Below are 17,607 nucleotides of genomic sequence, written 5' to 3'. Positions count from 1 at the left end.
TTTTAACCTTTCTTAAATTATAAAAGTAATGCATACTCATAGAAAATTCAGGAAGTACAAAAGAGCATAAAGAAGCAGGGAAAACATCACCCATCAGCCCTTCACTCAAAAACAGTTTACTCTTTTTTTTTTTAATTTTTAATTGGAGAATAATCACTTTACGATGTTGTGTTGGTTTCTGCCATACAACAGAGTGAATCCGTCATAAGTATACATATGTCACCTCCCCCCTACTTCCTGCTCCATCCTACCCCTCTGGGTTGTCATAGAGCGCCAGCTTGAGCTTCCTGTGTTATACAGCAACTTCTCACTAGCCATCTGTTTCACATGTGGTAATGTATATGTTTCAATGCTATTCTCTCAGTTTGTCCCACCATCTCCTTCCCCTGTTGTGTTTACCAGTCTGTTCTCGATGTCTGCATCTCTATTCCTGCCCCGCAGATAGGTCCCTCAGTACCATTTTTCTAAATTCTGTATATATGCATTAATATACAAAATGTGTTTTCCTGACTTCACTCTGTGTAACAGGCTCTAGGTTCATCCACCTCACTAGAACTGACTCAAATTTGTTCCTTTTTATGGCTGAGTAATATTCCATTGTGTGTGTGTGTATAAAATAACTTCTTTATCCATTCATCTGTTCATAGACATCTAGGTTGCTTCCATTTCCTGGCTATTGTAAATAGTGCTGCAGTGAACATTGGGATACATATGTCATTTTGAATTGTGATTTTCTCATGGTATATGCCCAGTAATGGAACTGCTGGGTCATTTGGTATTTTGGGGGGCTTCCCTGGTGGCTCAGATGGTAAAGAATCTGCCTGCAATGCAGGAGACCAGGTTTGATCCCTGGGTCAGGAAGATCCCCTGGAGAAGGGCATGGCAACCCACTCCAGTATTCTTGCCTGGAGAATCCCATGGACGGAAGAGCCTGGCGGGCTACAGTCCATAAGGTCACACAGAACTGGACATGACTGAAGTGACTTAGCATGCATGCATTGGTAGTTTTATTCCTAGTTTTTTAAGGAATCTCCATACTGTTCTCCATAGTGGCTGTACCAATCTACATTCGCATCAACAGTGCAAGAGGGTTCCCTTTTCTCCATACCGTCTCCAGCATGTATTATTGTTTGTAGATATTTTTTTTGCTGATGGTCATTTTGACCAATGTGAGGTGATACCTCATTGTAATTTTGATTTGCATTTCTCTAATAATGGGTGATGGTGCACATTTTTCATGTGTTTATTGGCCATCTGTATGAAAGACAGATTACTTTTAACATGGCAGGATATTTCCTTCTAGTCTTTTATCTAGCTGTTATATAACTGAGATCATTCTGTTTGCACAATTTGGTATTCTACCAGAAAGGCTCATTGAAAGAGCCATTTTGAATTTTATTCCTAACCTTAACCTGAATAACTGGTGGCCATTCCGTGGACTTCTAGCATATCAGATATGCATTACCAAGATGCCTGCTGTCCTGAGCCTTTGTTGAGGGGAAAGCCTCTACTGTTGGGACAGAACCCATATCTGTGGTAGAAATGAGTATTCTGGACATAGTAAAGAAGAAATGCTGTTTACTTAGTAGCCTGGGATTAATCACACTGGGCTGGCCCTTTTTCCCTGCATGTTTATATTCAGAAGAAATACGCTTTGAATTATCATTTAGAGCAACTTTGAAGACGAGGTCTCACCCCTGAATAACCACTACCCAGGAATGAGGGTGGAGTAGAGGGTGAGACTGGGAGGATTAAAAGATGAAGAGCAACCTTTGATGGGATGTCAGCAAGTCACAGGTTTAGAATCATAGAAACTGAGATTTGCAGAGAAATTGGACCTCAGTTCCAAACTCTGATGTTCAAGCAGTACCCATTTCACTGTTTTCTTTAAGGAAAATAGTGGTTTCCAAGCAGGTCACTTAGTCTCAGTCACCAAACATGGAATGCTTATGTGGTGCCAAAAAACAAGGACAGAGTCTCCACCTTCCTGTCTATCATGCTAACTGCTAACAGCCAATCAAGCCCCGAAGGGTTGATCCAAGTCCAGTTTGTATCTCTTTCTCTGTCATGTGGGGATCTGAGTTCCTAGCACACCCTGTCTCATTCTCTTGGAGGTCAGGCCAGTTTGTCAGGGAAATCCTTAAAAGCTAAGCATCATTTCCCACTTATCTCAGAACCTACCACCTTCCTTCTCTTTTCCTGTCCCTGGAAATCTCCCTTCCTCTCTTAAGGTCTTTAAGATACCTGTCCCCTTTTCCTCCCTCCAGAACACCTCAAGTACTCTCTTCAGGCTTAGTAAAATAGAAGCCAACCAGGGACAGATCTTGCAGAAAATGTCTGCTTCAGTCCCCTGAAGTAAGGGAGAGCAAATGGCCTGGTTTCCCCTTGGGAACACATAAAGGAAAGTTATAAAGAGGAAAACACAGTGTTATTTTTTGAAAAATCATCCTGCTGTAGAAGACCTTGAAGATTCCGTCGAGTTCACACCCAAAGCTAGTCTCCTTCATTCTTTAGCACCAGGAGGACACCTTTGCCATAATGTGATGAGTACAGGCCTAGAAACCAGACTGTGGTTCAGAACCTGTGTAATCCTAGCTTTCCGACCATAACCGTCTAGGCTGAGTTTTCTCCTAGCACAGAGCTTGGCACAGAGTAGGATAAACCAGTGTTGCTTTCTGTGCCTATGGCCGGCTGCTTCCCAAGCCACTGCCCAGCCAGTCCTAAAGGAGCTACTCTAATTCTTCATTGTTACTGTTCAGTGACTCAGTCCCGTCTGACTTGTGACTCATGGACTACAGAATGCCAGGCTTGCCTGTCCTTCACTATCTCCTGGAGTTTGCTCAAACTCATGCCCATTGAGTCGATGATGCCATAAAACCATCTCATCCTCTGTTGCCCTCTTCTCTTGCCCTCGGTCTTTCCCAGCATCAGGGTCTTTTGCAATGAGTCGGCTGACCGAATAGGCTGGCCAAAGTATTAGAGCTTCAGCAACAGTTTTTCCAAGGAATATTCAGGGTTGATTCTCTTTAGGATTGACTGGTTTGATCTCCTTGCAGTCCAAGGGACTCTCTAGAGTCTTCTCCAATAGCACAGTTCAAAAGCATTCATTCTTCGGCACTCAGCCTTGTTTATGATCCAACTCTCACATCCATACGTGACTTCTGGAAAAACCATAGCTTCAACTATACGGACCTTTGTCAGCAGAGTGATGTCTCTGTTTTTTAATACAGTGTCTAGGTTTGTCATCGCTTTTCTTCCAAGGAGCAAGCATCTTTTAATTTCATGGCTGCAGTCACCATCTGCAGTGATTTTGGAGCCCAAGAAAATAAAGTCTGTCACTGTTTCCATTGTTTCCCCATTTATTTGCCATGAAGTGATGGGACTTGATGCCATGATCTTCGTTTTTTGAATGTTGAGTTTTAAGCCAGCTTTTTCACCCTCCTCTTTCACCTTCATCAAGAGGTTCTTTAGTTCTTCTTTACTTTCTGCCACTAATGTGGTATCATCTGCATATCTGAGGTTATTGATATTTCTCCCGGCAATCTTGATTCCAGCTTGTGGTTCATCCAGACTGGCATTTCGCATGATGCACTCTGCATAGAATTTAAATAAGCAGACTGACAATATACAGCTTTGACTTACTCCTTTCCCAATTTTGAACCAGTCCGGTATTCCATGTCCAGTTCTAATTGTTGCTTCTTGACCTGCTTATGGGTTTCTCAGGAGGTAGGTAAGGTGATCTGGTAGTCCCATCTCTTTAATTTTCCAGTTTATTGTGATCCACACTTAGGGTTTAGTATAGTCAGTGAAGCAGAATTTTATGTTTTTCTGGAATTCTCTTGCTTTTTCCTATGATCCAACAGGTGTTGGCAATTTGATCTCTGGCTCCTCTGCGTCTTCAAAACTCAGCTTGTACATCTGAAATTCTTGGTTCATCCACTGCTGAAGCCTAGCTTGAAGGATTTTTAAACTAGCTTGAAGGACTTTTAAGCTAGCATGTGAAATGAGCAAAATTGTATGGTAGTTTGAACATTCTTTGGCATTGTCCTTCTTTGGGATTGGAATGAAAGCTGACCTTTTCCAGTCCTGTGGCCATCGCTGAGTTTTCCAAATTAGCTGGCATATTGAGTGCAGCACTTTAACAGCATCATCTTTTAAGTTTTGAATTTGAAATAGCTGAGCTGAAATTCCATCACCTCCACTAGCTTTGTAGTGATGCTTCCTAAGGCCCACTTGACTTCACACTTCAGGATATCTGGCTCTAGGTGAATAGCCACACCGTCATGATTGTCCGGGTCATTAAGACCTTTTTTGTATAGTTCTGTGTATTCTTGCCAGTTCTTCCTAATATCGTCTGCTTCTGTTAGGTCCTTACATTTTCTATCCTTTATTGTGCCCATCTTTCCATGAAATGTTCCCTTAGTATGTCTAATCTTCTTGAAGAGATCTCTAATCTTTCCCATTCTATTGTTTTCCTCTACTTATTTGCATTGTTCACTTAGAAAGGCTTTCTTATCTTTCCTTGCTATTCTCTGGAACTCTGTAATCAGTTGGGTATATTTTTCCCTTTCTCCTTTGCGTTTCACTTCTCTTCTTTTCTCAGGTATTTGTAAAACTTCCTCACACAACCATTTTACCTTCTTGCATTTCTTTTTCTTGAGGATGGTTTTGCTCACTGCCTACCGTACAGTGTGACAAACCTCTGTCCATAGTTCTTCAGGCACTGTATCAGATCTAATCCCTTGAATCTATTTGTCCCTTCCACTGTAGAATCATAAGGGATTTAATTAGGTCATACCTGAATGGGCCTCGTGGTTTTCCCCACTTTCTTCAGCTTAAGTCTGAATTTTATAATAAGGAGCTCATCACCTGAGCCACAGTCAGGTGGCTTATTTTTGCTGACTGTATCGAGCTTCTCCATCTTTGGCTGCAAAGAATATAATCAGTCTGATTTCAGTACTGACCATTAGTGATGGTCATGAGAGTTGTCTCTTTTGTTCTTGGAAGAGAATTTCCTATGACTAGCACATTCTCTTGGCAAAACTCTGTTAGCCTTTGCCTTGCTTCATTTTGTTCTCCAAGGCCAAACTTTCCTGTTACTCCAGGTATCTCTTGACTTCCTACTTCTGCATTCCAATCTCATTGCCTAGCAGCAACTCTAGCAGAGGCTGCCCTTCCCAAAATGTGTGTCAGGTACCCACACTTAAAACTATTCAAATAATGGATTTTTAGCTGAATTTGGTTTTTTTTTTTTTTTTCTAATTTTATTTTATTTTTAAACTTTACATAATTGTATTAGTTTTGCCATATATCAAAATGAATCCGCCACAGGTATACATGTGTTCCCCATCCTGAACCCTCCTCCCTCCTCCCTCCCCATACCATCCCTCTGGATCGTCCCAGTGCACTAGCCCCAAGCATCCAGTATCGTGCATCGAACCTGGACTGGCAACTCGTTTCTTACATGATATTTTACATGTTTCAATGCCATTCTCCCAAATCTTCCCACCCTCTCCCTCTCCCACAGAGTCCATAAGACTGTTCTATACATCAGTGTCTCTTTTGCTGTCTCGTACACCGGGTTATTGTTACCATCTTTCTAAATTCCATATATATGCGTTAGTATACTGTATTTATGTTTTTCCTTCTGGCTTACTTCACTCTGTATAATAGGCTCCAGTTTCATCCACCTCATTAGAACTGATTCAACTGTATTCTTTTTAATGGCTGAGTAATAATCCATTGTGTATATGTACCAAAGCTTTCTTATCCATTCATCTGCTGATGGACATCTAGGTTGCTTCCATGTCCTGGCTATTATAAACAGTGCTGCGATGAACATTGGGGTACACGTGTCTCTTTCCCTTCTGGTTTCCTCAGTGTGTATGCCCAGCAGTGGGATTGCTGGATCATAAGGCAGTTCTATTTCCAGTTTTTTAAGGAATCTCCACACTGTTCTCCATAGTGGCTGTACTAGTTTGCATTCCCACCAACAGTGTAAGAGGGTTCCCTTTTCTCCACACCCTCTCCAGCATTTATTATTTGTAGACTTTTGGATCGCAGCCATTCTGACTGGTGTGAAATGGTACCTCATAGTGGTTTTGATTTGCATTTCTCTGATAATGAGTGATGTTGAGCATCTTTTCATGTGTTTGTTAGCCATCTGTATGTCTTCTTTGGAGAAATGTCTATTTAGTTCTTTGGCCCATTTTTTGATTGGGTCATTTATTTTTCTGGAGTTGAGCTGTAGGAGTTGCTTGTATATTTTTGAGATTAGTTGTTTGTCGGTTGCTTCATTTGCTATTATTTTCTCCCATTCTGAAGGCTGTCTTTTCACCTTGCTAATAGTTTCCTTTGATGTGCAGAAGCTTTGAAGGTTAATTAGGTCCCATTTGTTTATTTTTGCTTTTATTTCCAATCTTCTGGGAGGTGGGTCATAGAGAATCCTGCTGTGATGTATGTCGGAGAGTGTTTTGCCTATGTTCTCCTCTAGGAGTTTTATAGTTTCTGGTCTTATGTTTAGATCTTTAATCCATTTTGAGTTTATTTTTGTGTATGGTGTTAGAAAGTGGTCTAGTTTCATTCTTTTACAAGTGGTTGACCAGATTTCCCAGCACCACTGAATTTGGTTTTATATGATCCTGGTTCTTCAGGTGGTAACTATGTTTCTCCCAGAGAAAAATCACAGCTACTACTCTTTGACACCTTGAGTGCTGAGTGCCCTCCAGAAGCTCTTCAACCATGAGTGTCATTGGATGTGGCCAATTTGAACACTTTATTCCTCCCCAGAAGTCATTTTATCTGTGAGAAAAACTGTTTCTTGGAAATAAACCAAATGATATAGCGTGTTCTTAAATCCATCTATCTTCATTTCTCCTGTCTTCTAGTCAGATACAGAGTTTTGGGATAAGATGCAAGCAGAATGGGAAGAAATGGCCCGGAGGAACTGGATATCGGAGAACCAGGAAGCCCAGAACCAGGTTACAATCTCAGCCAGTGAGAAGGTGACCATTTCTCATTTTTCAAATGTTGACCAGTTTTCTCATCCTCTTTGGATCACATTTTTATAAATTAGTTGATAACTATTTTGTGGGGGGGGAAATCCAAAAATTAAATAGACTGTTTAATATCAATCTGACCTGGAAGAAATTCTGGTAGATGGAAACAGTGTAATCATGCAATATGTGAAGGCAGCAAATCTGGAATGGAACACCCTTATTTTTTATCAGTGTTAAGACAGTTTGGCAGCCAACCAGAGCTTGGCCAGTCACTGAACTAACATTGAGGGTTAGTTAGAACAAGAGCTGGGCTAATCCCACAATGCTCAAACCATGTCGATAAGCTGACTAAAGTGATATTAATGAGTGGGAGGTTGAAAAGGGGGGCTTCAGGCTTTATTTCACGGGTAGTCTTTATGCTGCTAGCAAAGAATTCAGTGGAAAAGACACACTTCACACAGCTGGGTCAAGTACCAGGGGGATTCCTCGAGCCCCAGAAAATGTGTGAGTACAGTCCACAGCCAGCTAAATTCCCCCATGAAGCCCCAGTTGCTCTAGGACTTATGCTTTTTAAAATACCTGGAAAAAAAGAAAACACTGAGAAATCAGTTTAAGTGACTTGAAAGACAGAAAGAGATGGAAAGATAGAATTTTCTTACACAGGGGAAATATATAGAGAGATGTTAATGTTATGGTTCTTTGTGGTAGAGGAATTTTCAGTTTTATTCAATTCTGAATAACTTCCATGATATTTGGTTCCATCCAACAAATTTTACTGTTTACTCAGCCCTAGATACTGGGGACTGAGATGAATAGTCTCTGATTTTAGGGGATTAACAATCTACATAATCATTAAGATGTCTTACTCCTTCCTATTCTCTGTACCACAGTAGGCAAGGCAGTCTCATAAAATCAGATCAACCATCTCATTAAAATCATTAATTTTCCACAAAGAAATTGAAAGTAAGTGAGAAGAGAGAATACCGATGTGCAACATCAGTCTCTGGGCTATAACCCATGCACCTGAGCTCCCCCTCCCAGGGTCCCACACCCCAACACCTCTATATAAGCTAGTCATACCCTATGGATTCTGATAAAGAGTTTTGTCTTTCTAAACACCTGGGGAGAATGAAGGTCTCCATTTGATGTATTTAAAAACCTTAGTAGCATCATCAACAGACTAGCTTGTTTCTATCTATCAAATTGGTTTTTATGATAGCCTCTGCTACTAAAGTTGCAACAAATAATATCTCTGATACTTCTGATGAGAGTTTATCATGGCATACTTTCTCAAAATCAATTCTGCCTCATATATCAAGGGCTCAAAATAGTTCGTAGCCTTTAGCATAATAAATCCTTCTAGAAGTCTATCCAAAGATAATAATCATATGCAGTCAAAGATTTGAGCATAAGACTTTCACCATAGCTTTATTTATGATAACAACAATAAAAATTGAAACTAACCTGAGTGACCATCAAAAGAGGATTGATTAATTTTTAGCATAATTTTAATAACTAAAACTAAATGGGGCTTAAGCTACAACCTTGCTTTTATAGCATGGACTTGTTTAACTTATATACTCATAGAAAATACTAGAAGATTATTTGTATAATCTGTATTATTTAAATTTTGCAACAAAAGAAAATCTATAACTTTTAAACATCTCTCAATGGAGAGATACAGCCCCACAATGGGATAAAAACTGGTTTGGTAAGTAGAAGGTGAAAAAATATCCTAGATGTTACAATAGTTCATAGTCCTCCAAAGGGCCACTGTATATAAACAGATGTACAGTATGTGGTATTAACATTTCAAGAGAGTGCATGGCAGGATTCCGCAAAAGTTTGTCCTAAAAGTCAATATTTTTAAATCTTGGGGGTAAATGACTGAAACAAAAAGAACAAAAGAATTATCAGAAGGAAAACAAACTCCAAAATATTAACAGTGATCATATTTAGGTTGCAACATTACAGGTATCTTTTTGTTTCTTTTTATATTATTCAGTAACAAAATAATATCTAACATTTACACCATGAAAATGTACTACAGTCACAATAAAGGAAAAAATAGCAATTTAAACTTCATTGAAATTAAATAAGTAAAATTACTTAAATTCAAATTCAGAAAGAACTGATTGAATGTAACAATGAAGAGTTAAATCAATGGATCTGTGTTGGCCCCTCTCTGTGTTATAGGGTTATTACTTTCATACTGAAAACCCCTTCAAAGACTGGCCTGGAGCATTTGAAGAAGGCTTAAAAAGGCTGAAGGAAGGGGACCTGCCAGTCACCATCCTGTTCATGGAGGCAGCAATTCTTCAGGACCCTGGAGATGCAGAGGTATCATTTCCCTTCATCCTGCCAGACTCACAAAGGGTCTTCATGTGCCAACAAGGGACAGAGGGTAACAGAGAGCTCTACTAGGTGGCATTTCCATCAAGTAAAGTTTCCCAAAGGAGTTAACCTCGCTAAGTCTGATACTCGTTTGTAAGTTACAAAAACCATCTAACCATCTCTGCAGTGTCGACAGTGCCCAAAAATAAAAGGTGGGGACAAGAAATGAAAAACCAAAACTGCCAACCTGGAGGCTCAGCAGTAGTTTTCATGGGGCAGAGCATGGTTTCATCTGGGTCTAGAGCCACACCATATCCCACCCTTGATTTACTCACTTAGCATTTATTCAGCATGTATTATGTCCCAAGAATTGTGCCAGGCATGGGCTAATGGATTGAACAGATGGGGGGAAAATGGACCAGTTGAAAGGACAGATTTGTGATCTATCTGCAAGACAAGTAAATCAATCAGTGCAGTGTAATAAATGTGGTGTCAGAGTATGCACAAGATGCTAGGAGAGCAGAAAGCAAGGGTTCTGACCCAGCCTTGCCCTTCAAGTGAATCCAAAGCTGAGTTTTGAAGGAGAGAGAATTAAAAACTGTAAGAAGGTCCAGCTGTTGCATAGAGGGAATGGTTCATGGGTGGCAGAGAGACAGGAAACACTGGATCCATGGTAAGAGAGGAGGAGACAGGGGCAAGAGAGGAGGCACAAAGAAGTAGCCAGGAGTTGAACTTCATGTTGAAAGCCATGGGGAACCACTGTGGGAGAGGGACATGATCAGATTTGCATGTGAGACAAGCCCCTTTCTATGAAACATGAAAGGTTGTTGGACATGGAGACTGGGAAACCACCGAAGAGGCTTCTGCAGCTTTATCTTGGTTCACTAAGTCTCCCACTTGCCAAGGCCTGTAATAAGATACTGGCAGGTATAAAGGCTTCCTTCTTAGTTTATAATTTTCAGAAAACATCTTATATGGGGATATTCCCAGAGGAACTGCAGAAATTTGTATACATTTGTATACATTGCTGAGAAGGCAGTAGAGAATAGTGGTTAAGCCTCTGGGATCTGCTACCTAACCATGTGGTTCAAATTCCTGCTCTATCACTTATTAGCCATGAGTCATGTGATCTGGAAGGCAGCTATCTCACCACTATACCACCAGCACAGCACAGCAAGCCATGTGGTCTGGGACAAGCTGCTTAAACCCTCTAAGGTTCGGTTCCCTCACATGTAAAATGGACATCACAATTATTAACTATCTCATTGGGTACTGTGAGGATTAAGTAAGTTCACAGAAATTAAAGTGCTTAGTTTAGTGCCTGACATGTCAGTATTTAGTCCTCATCATTATTATTGGTTGTACTGAGTTTGTACAGAAAGAACAAATAAATAAATTACTAGTTAAAGCCCCTAGTATCTTGTTACTCAAAATGTTTACAGTGAAATGAGACTGAATTGAGAGTTGAAATTCTGAATCAAAATATTGGAATTTTTAGATCAATCAATTTAGAAAAGAAAGTCATTGCATTAATAAGAAACTACAACCCCTTCAACAAAATAATGCCCTCATACATTTCTAAATGCTGTGTATTTTCATACATAATATGTCATTTGTCACAGCAGCCCTGGGTAATTAATGGTTACCAGCACACTTGGTAACTAATGGATCCTAAATAAGGACCAGGACTTCTGAATCAATGGAGACCCCAAGGCTAAGATAACTGATGGTCTGTGAATGGTGAAAATGTTACTGCACCCAAAGGCTAGGAAGATGCCCCCAGAAAAAGATTGTTTCATCAATCTTAAGAAGCATCCTAAGATGTATGAAAGGTGAAATCAAAATAGAAGCTGCTCTGAATATATTTAAAGATGTAAGAGAGTCCCCAGTATTCTGGGAGAGAAATACTCAGTACTTTTTTATGAATTTGTATCATATGTGTAATAATAACCCATGAGGGAAAAAACTGATACAATTTTTTCAGCACTTTAAGATGACACTGGGCTTCCCAGATAGCGCTAGTGGTAAAGAACCTGTCTGCCGATTCAGGAAATGTGAGACCCAGGTTCATCCTTGGCTCAGGAAGATCCCAGAAGAGGGTGTGGTAACCCACTCCAATATTCTTGCCTGGGAAATCCCATGGACAGAGCAGCCTGGCGGGCTACAGTCCATAGGGTCACAAAGAGTCAGACACAGCTGAAGCGACTTACTGGACAGCATGCACACAAGATGACGCTATATGTTTTGATAGAGTTTTGTTTTAAAATGTTCATAGCATTGATTTTCAAAGGTGGGCGTGGGTTATGCAAACCTTTTTAAATCCCTACAACTGATACACCCCAGGCAAATCTGAGGACAATGTGTGTAATGAGAGGTTTTCTTGATGTACATTCTGCTTGTAATGGTGTGAGAATTACTCTTCTTAAAAGTATATAAGTGGAAATCTTTTATATTAAAAACTTTCATTCCAGATGTGAAAAACATTATCTATTTGAAGATATTCTTTACATTATTGACTTTAGCAAAGGACTAGAAACAACAGAGAGCAGTAACGGGATTAGTTGTGGGAATAATGGGATATCCATTTAACAAAGGAAATTCAAAATTATAGATTTTGAAGGGGATTTTATAAAAACATAAAAGAATTGACAATGTAATACAAAGTGTAAATGTAAGCTATAAAATTATATGTATATTATATTGCATTTTATATGTGTTTTATGCTTTTTAACTATTGTACTGTGGTGAACACGTGTGACCGGGGAGAGGTTTTTTCCCCTAGTTCCTAAATTTCCCGTTACCTCTTATAGTAACTATTTGACTTTCATTTATGGAAACTACTTCTATTGTGTACATCTTGAGATTCTTTATTGTAAACTTTCAACTACTTATATTTCTAAATTATTTTTCTACCTCTTTTCCTGATAAATGCATACTTTTATAAATTTATCTTTTGGTTCTAAGATACCTAATATCATGAAACCTCAGAGACAGACTCAAGAGGTTTCCATGGGCCACAGGAGAGGATAAATACTTAGAGTTTGTAACTAATGACAGCAACTCGACCTGGATGCCACAAAAGAATTTGAATGAAGAAATGCAGGTGATGTTGTAATGTTTCTCCCTTTACAAGACCCACATCCAAGTCAGGGTGCTCTGCAGAGAGGGAATTGTCACATGTAAACAAACCAGCTAAAGTACATGATTGACTCTGCTTCCTCTTGCAACGTTGACATCAGTCATTGTTTTTTATTTTTTTTGTAGGCATGGCAGTTCCTCGGGATAACCCAGGCAGAGAATGAAAATGAACAAGCAGCTATTGTCGCCCTCCAGAGGTAGATAAAACTAGGCACAAAATCACGGGCCAGGTGGACACTTGTTAAAGGACTTCTTGCTGTTTCAGATTTGTCTTTTGACCCTTAAGTACACTGTAGAGAATTTGACCAAGATCAGTGCCAAGACACCAGATATTATTTACATTTAGCTCTGGAAAACAATGTATGAAGAAAAAATGTTCCTAAATCACAATGTTTTACCATGTACAAATTGACCTTCATTGGCACAAGAGTCTATGTCAAAAGCAGTCATAAAATAGATTCACTGAATCAATAGTTCTTTTTAGTTTTCTAGCCTTCTGCAGCATCTGAAAGTTTTCTTCAGGAAGAACATATTCAGAATAATGTCAGCATAATGTTAACTCCAAGTGTCTACGAAGAATCTGCTGAGATAGTTTCATCATCCTGACCCCATGACTAAAATTCTAGGCTTCACTGGGTGGGGGATAGCATCACACAATACTTGATTAGCGCCCCTATTTAAACCATGGAAAAACAGCCCCTCCCAATAGACTTTCACTTTCCCTACTCTTTATAAATAAGTAAATACACACACACACACACACACACACACACACACATATACACACACACACACACACATGTTATACATTATCAGTTCCTAAACAACTGATAGAGGTACTGTGAGGACTTGCTTAACTGGGATTCCGTCACCTCCACTAGCTTTGTTTGCAGTGATGCTTCCTGTGGCCCACTTGACTTCACACTCCGAGATTTCTGGCTCTAGGTGAGTGATCACAGCCTCGTGGTTATATGGGTCATTAAGATCTTTTTTGTATAGTTCTTCTGTGTATTCTTGCCATATCTTCTGTTTCTGTTAGGTCCATACCATTTCTGTCCTTTATTGTACCCATCTTTGCATGAAACATTCCCTTGGTATCTCTCATTTTCTTGAAGAGATCTCTAGTCTTTCCCATTCTATTGTTTTCCTCTATTTCTTTGGATTAATCACTGAGGAAGGCTTTTTTTAATCTCTCCTTCCTGTTCTTTGGAACTCTGCATTAAAATTGGTATATCTTTCCTTTTCTCCTTTGCCTTTCACTTCTCTTCTTTTCATAGCTGTTGGTAAGGCCTACTCAAACAACCATTTTGCCTTTTTGCATTTCTTTTTCTTAGGGATGGTCTTGATCCCTGACTCCTATACAATTTCATGAGCCTCAGTCCATAGTTCTTCAGGCACTCTGTCTATCAGATCTAATCCCTTGAATCTATTTGTCACTTCTACTGTATAATCATAAGGGATTTGATTTAGGTCTTATCTGAATAGTTTTCCCTACTTTCTTCAATTTAAGTCTGAATTTGAGAATAAGGAGTTGATGATCTGAGCCACAGTCAGTTCCCAGACTTGTTTTTGCTGACTGTATAGAGCTTCTCCATCTTTGGCTGCAAAGAATATGATCAATCAGATTTCAGTATTGACCATTTGGTGATGTCCAGGTATAGAGTCTTCTCTTGTGTTGTTGGAAGAGAGTGTTTGCTATGACCAGTACATTCTCTTCACAAAACTCTGTTAGCCTTTGCCCTGCTTTATTCTGTACTCTAAAGCCAAATTTGCCCATTACTCCAGGTATTTCTTGGCTTCCTACTTTTGCGTTCCAGTCCTCTATAATGAAAAGGACATCTTTTTTGGGTGTTAGTTCTAGAAAGTCTTGGAGGTCTTCATAGAACTGTTCAATTTGAGCTTCTTCAGCATTATTGGTCGGGGCATAGACTTGCATGACTGTGATATTAAATGTTTTGCTTTGTAAACAGAGATCATTCTGTCGTTTTTGAGATTTGGACTCTTTTGTTGACTATGAGGACTACTCCATTTCTTCTAAGGGATTCTTGCCCACAGTAGTAGATATAATGGTCATATGAGTTAAATTCACCCATTCCAGTCCATTTTAGTTCGCTGATTCCTAAAATGTTAATGTTCACTCTTGCCATCTCCCATTTGACCACTTCCAATCTGCCTTGATTCGTGGACCTAACAGTCCAGGTTCCTATGCAATATTGCTCTTTACAGCATCGGACTTTATTTCCATCACCAGTCACATCTACAGTTGGGTGTTTTTTCTGCTTTTACTCCATCCCTTCATTATTTCTGGAGTTATTTCTCCACTGATCTCCAGTAGCATACTGGGCACCTACCAACCTGGGGAGTTCATCTTTCAGTATCCTATCTTTTTGCCTTTTCATGCTATTCATGGGATTCTCAAGGCAAGAATACTGAAGTGGTTTGCTATTCCCTTCTCCAATGGACCACATTTTGTCAGAACTCTCCACCATGACCCATCCATCTTGGGTGGCCCTTAGTTTCATGCAAAGTCAAGTGGGCCTTAGGAAGCATCACTATGAACAAAGCGAGTGGAAGTGATGGAATTCCAGTTGACCTATTTCAAATCCTAAAAGATGAGGCTCTGTGAAAGTGCTGCACTCAATATGCCAGCAAATTTGGAAAACTCAGCAGTGGCCACAGGACTGGAAAAGGTCAGTTTTCATTCCAATCCCAAAGAAAAGCAATGCTAAAGAATATTCAAACTACTGCACAATTGCACTCATTTCACATGCTAGCAAAGTAATGCTAAAAATTCTCCAAGCCAGGTTTCAACAGTATGTGAACCATGAACTTCCAGATGTTCAAGCTGGATTTAGAAAAGGCAGAGGAACCAGAGATCAAATTGCCAACATCTGTTGGATCATCAAAAAAACAAGAGAGTTCCAGAAAAATATCTACTTCTGCTTTATTGACTATGCCAAAACTTTTGACTGTGTGGATCACAACAAATTGTGGAAAATTCTTGAAGAGATCGGAATACCAAACCACCTGACCTGCCTCTTGAGAAATCTATATGCAGGTCAGGAAGCAACAGTTAGAACTGGACATGGACAACAGACTGGTTCCAAATGGGGAAAGGAGTATGTCAAGGCTGTATATTGTCACCCTGCTTATTTAACTTATATGCAGAGTACATCATGAGAAACGCTAGACTGGATGAAGCACAAGCTGGAATCAAGATTGCCAGGAGAGATATCAATAACCTCAGATATGCAGATGACATCACCCTTATGGCAGAAAGCAAAGAAGAACTAAAGAGCCTCTTAATGAAAGTGAAAAAGGAGAGTGAAAAAGTTGGCTTAAAACTCAACATTCAGAAAACTAAGATCATGGCATCTGGTCCCATTACTTCATGGCAAATAGATAGGAGAAACAGTGGAAACAGTGTCAGACTTTATTTTTGGAGGGCTCCAAAATCACTGCAGATGGTGATTGCAGCCATGAAATTAAAAGATGCTTGCTGCTTGGAAGAAAAGTTATGACCAACAGCAGAGACATTACTTTGCCAACAAGGTCCATCTAGTCAAAGCTATGGTTTTTCAAGTAGTCACATATGGTTGTGAGAGTTGTACTATAAAGAAAGCTGAGCGCCAAAGAATTGATGCTTTTGAATGGTGGTGTTGGAGAAGACTCTTGAGAGTCCCTTGGACTGCAAGGAGATCCAACCAGTCCATCCTAAAGGAAATCAGTCCCAAATATTCATTGGAAGGACTGATGCTGAAGCTGAAACTCCAATACTTTGGCCACCTGATGCAAAGAACTGACTCATTGAAAAAGACCCTGGTGCTGGGAAAGACTGAAGGTGGGAGAAGGGGATGACAGAGGATGAGAGGGTTGGATGGCATCACCAACTCAATGGACATGAGTTTGAGTAAACTCTGGAAGTTGGTGATGGACAGGGAGGCTTGGCATGCTGCAGTCCATGGAGTCGCAAAGACTGGGACACAACTGAGCAGCTGAACTGAACTGAACTGAGGGCTTGCTAATGAAAGTCTTATCCACAGATTACCCGCATTGTCATCACCTGGGAGCCTGTTGGACCTGCACAGCCTCAGGCTGCCCCCAAGGCCTACTGTATCAGAATTTGCATTTTACCAGATCCCCAGATGATTCTCATGCACATCAAAGTTTGAAAAGCCCTTGCCAGAGGCTAGTGGGTTAGCAAGAGGGGGAGCCTCTGCCTCCTAAACCCACATTAGTAGTCTGGAAAGCCTGGGAATTTCCTTCTCCTTTACAAAGCACTGTACAATCTTTTACATCTTAACATCCAAATTTAGTTCAAGTCAGTTTGCTTTTTGGATAAGACACATTTAATATATTGATAGCGGTTGTTTAGTTGCTAAGAGCAGCATTAAAATAATGATATTCCCTACTTCCCATTAGATAAATTACTACCAAATTATGTGAGGGATTAGCCACATTTTTTTAGTTTTTAAACCATCTCATTAAAATCACCAAATCTAGCACTCATAAGACTGGAGTTATAACTCTTAAAAATGGGCAGAGGTCCCAATTTTCATGTAGATAAATATGGTTATATTCCAGACACTTAGAAATTTAGCAGTGCTTTGCACCATTTAATCAATAAAGACCTCAGTTTTTCTAAAGAACTGTTCAAACTCTGGCTCCAGAAAATTCTGAAATTGGCTTTTATTTTCTTCTTTCAGGTGCTTAGAATTGCAGCCCAACAACTTGAAAGCTCTAATGGCTCTGGCTGTGAGTTACACTAACACCGGCCATCAGCAAGATGCTTGCGAAGCTTTAAAGAACTGGATTAAGCAGAATCCAAAGTACAAATACCTTGTGAAGAGCAAGAAGGGATCTCCAGGACTCACCCGGAGGATGTCTAAGTCTCCAGTTGATAGGTATCCTTCTTGTTAAATTACATCCGTGTACACAGTCAGTCAGCTTCGGGGCAACTAACAAGCCTCAGGTCCCCAACCACGCATTTCAGAATGGTGTGTAGGATAGCATTTTGCTGAAAAGCAGCACTGACTGAAAAAGTTGATCAGAGACCAGAACCAAACTTTGGACATATGATCTACTTGTGGACACTCCTAGATGTTTATCTGAATACGATATTTCAAAGCCAAGTGCT

At 39.9% G+C, this 17,607-nt stretch overlaps 1 protein-coding gene across 21 annotated transcripts in view; it reads left to right on the top strand.

Moving 5' to 3' along the window:
* The window catches only part of PEX5L (peroxisomal biogenesis factor 5 like), a 334,399-nt gene that overhangs the window by 266,023 nt on the left and 50,769 nt on the right, over positions 1-17,607 (top strand). For all 21 annotated transcript variants that reach the window (XM_086395557.1, XM_086395550.1, XM_086395544.1 and 18 more), the window contains 4 exons: positions 6,888-7,004; positions 9,195-9,338; positions 12,597-12,667; positions 17,177-17,374. In XM_086395557.1, coding sequence (XP_086251683.1) covers positions 6,888-7,004; positions 9,195-9,338; positions 12,597-12,667; positions 17,177-17,374 — 530 coding nt within the window. The remainder of the gene's footprint in view (positions 1-6,887; positions 7,005-9,194; positions 9,339-12,596; positions 12,668-17,176; positions 17,375-17,607) is intronic.

This window comes from Bos grunniens, chromosome 1 (assembly GCF_055505025.1).
Source record: "Bos grunniens cultivar Pamir isolate PY7600 chromosome 1, Bosgru_T2T1.0, whole genome shotgun sequence".
NCBI lineage: Eukaryota > Metazoa > Chordata > Mammalia > Artiodactyla > Bovidae > Bos > Bos grunniens.
Note: the sequence above shows the minus strand (reverse complement) of the source record. Positions and strands in the feature narration are given on the sequence as shown.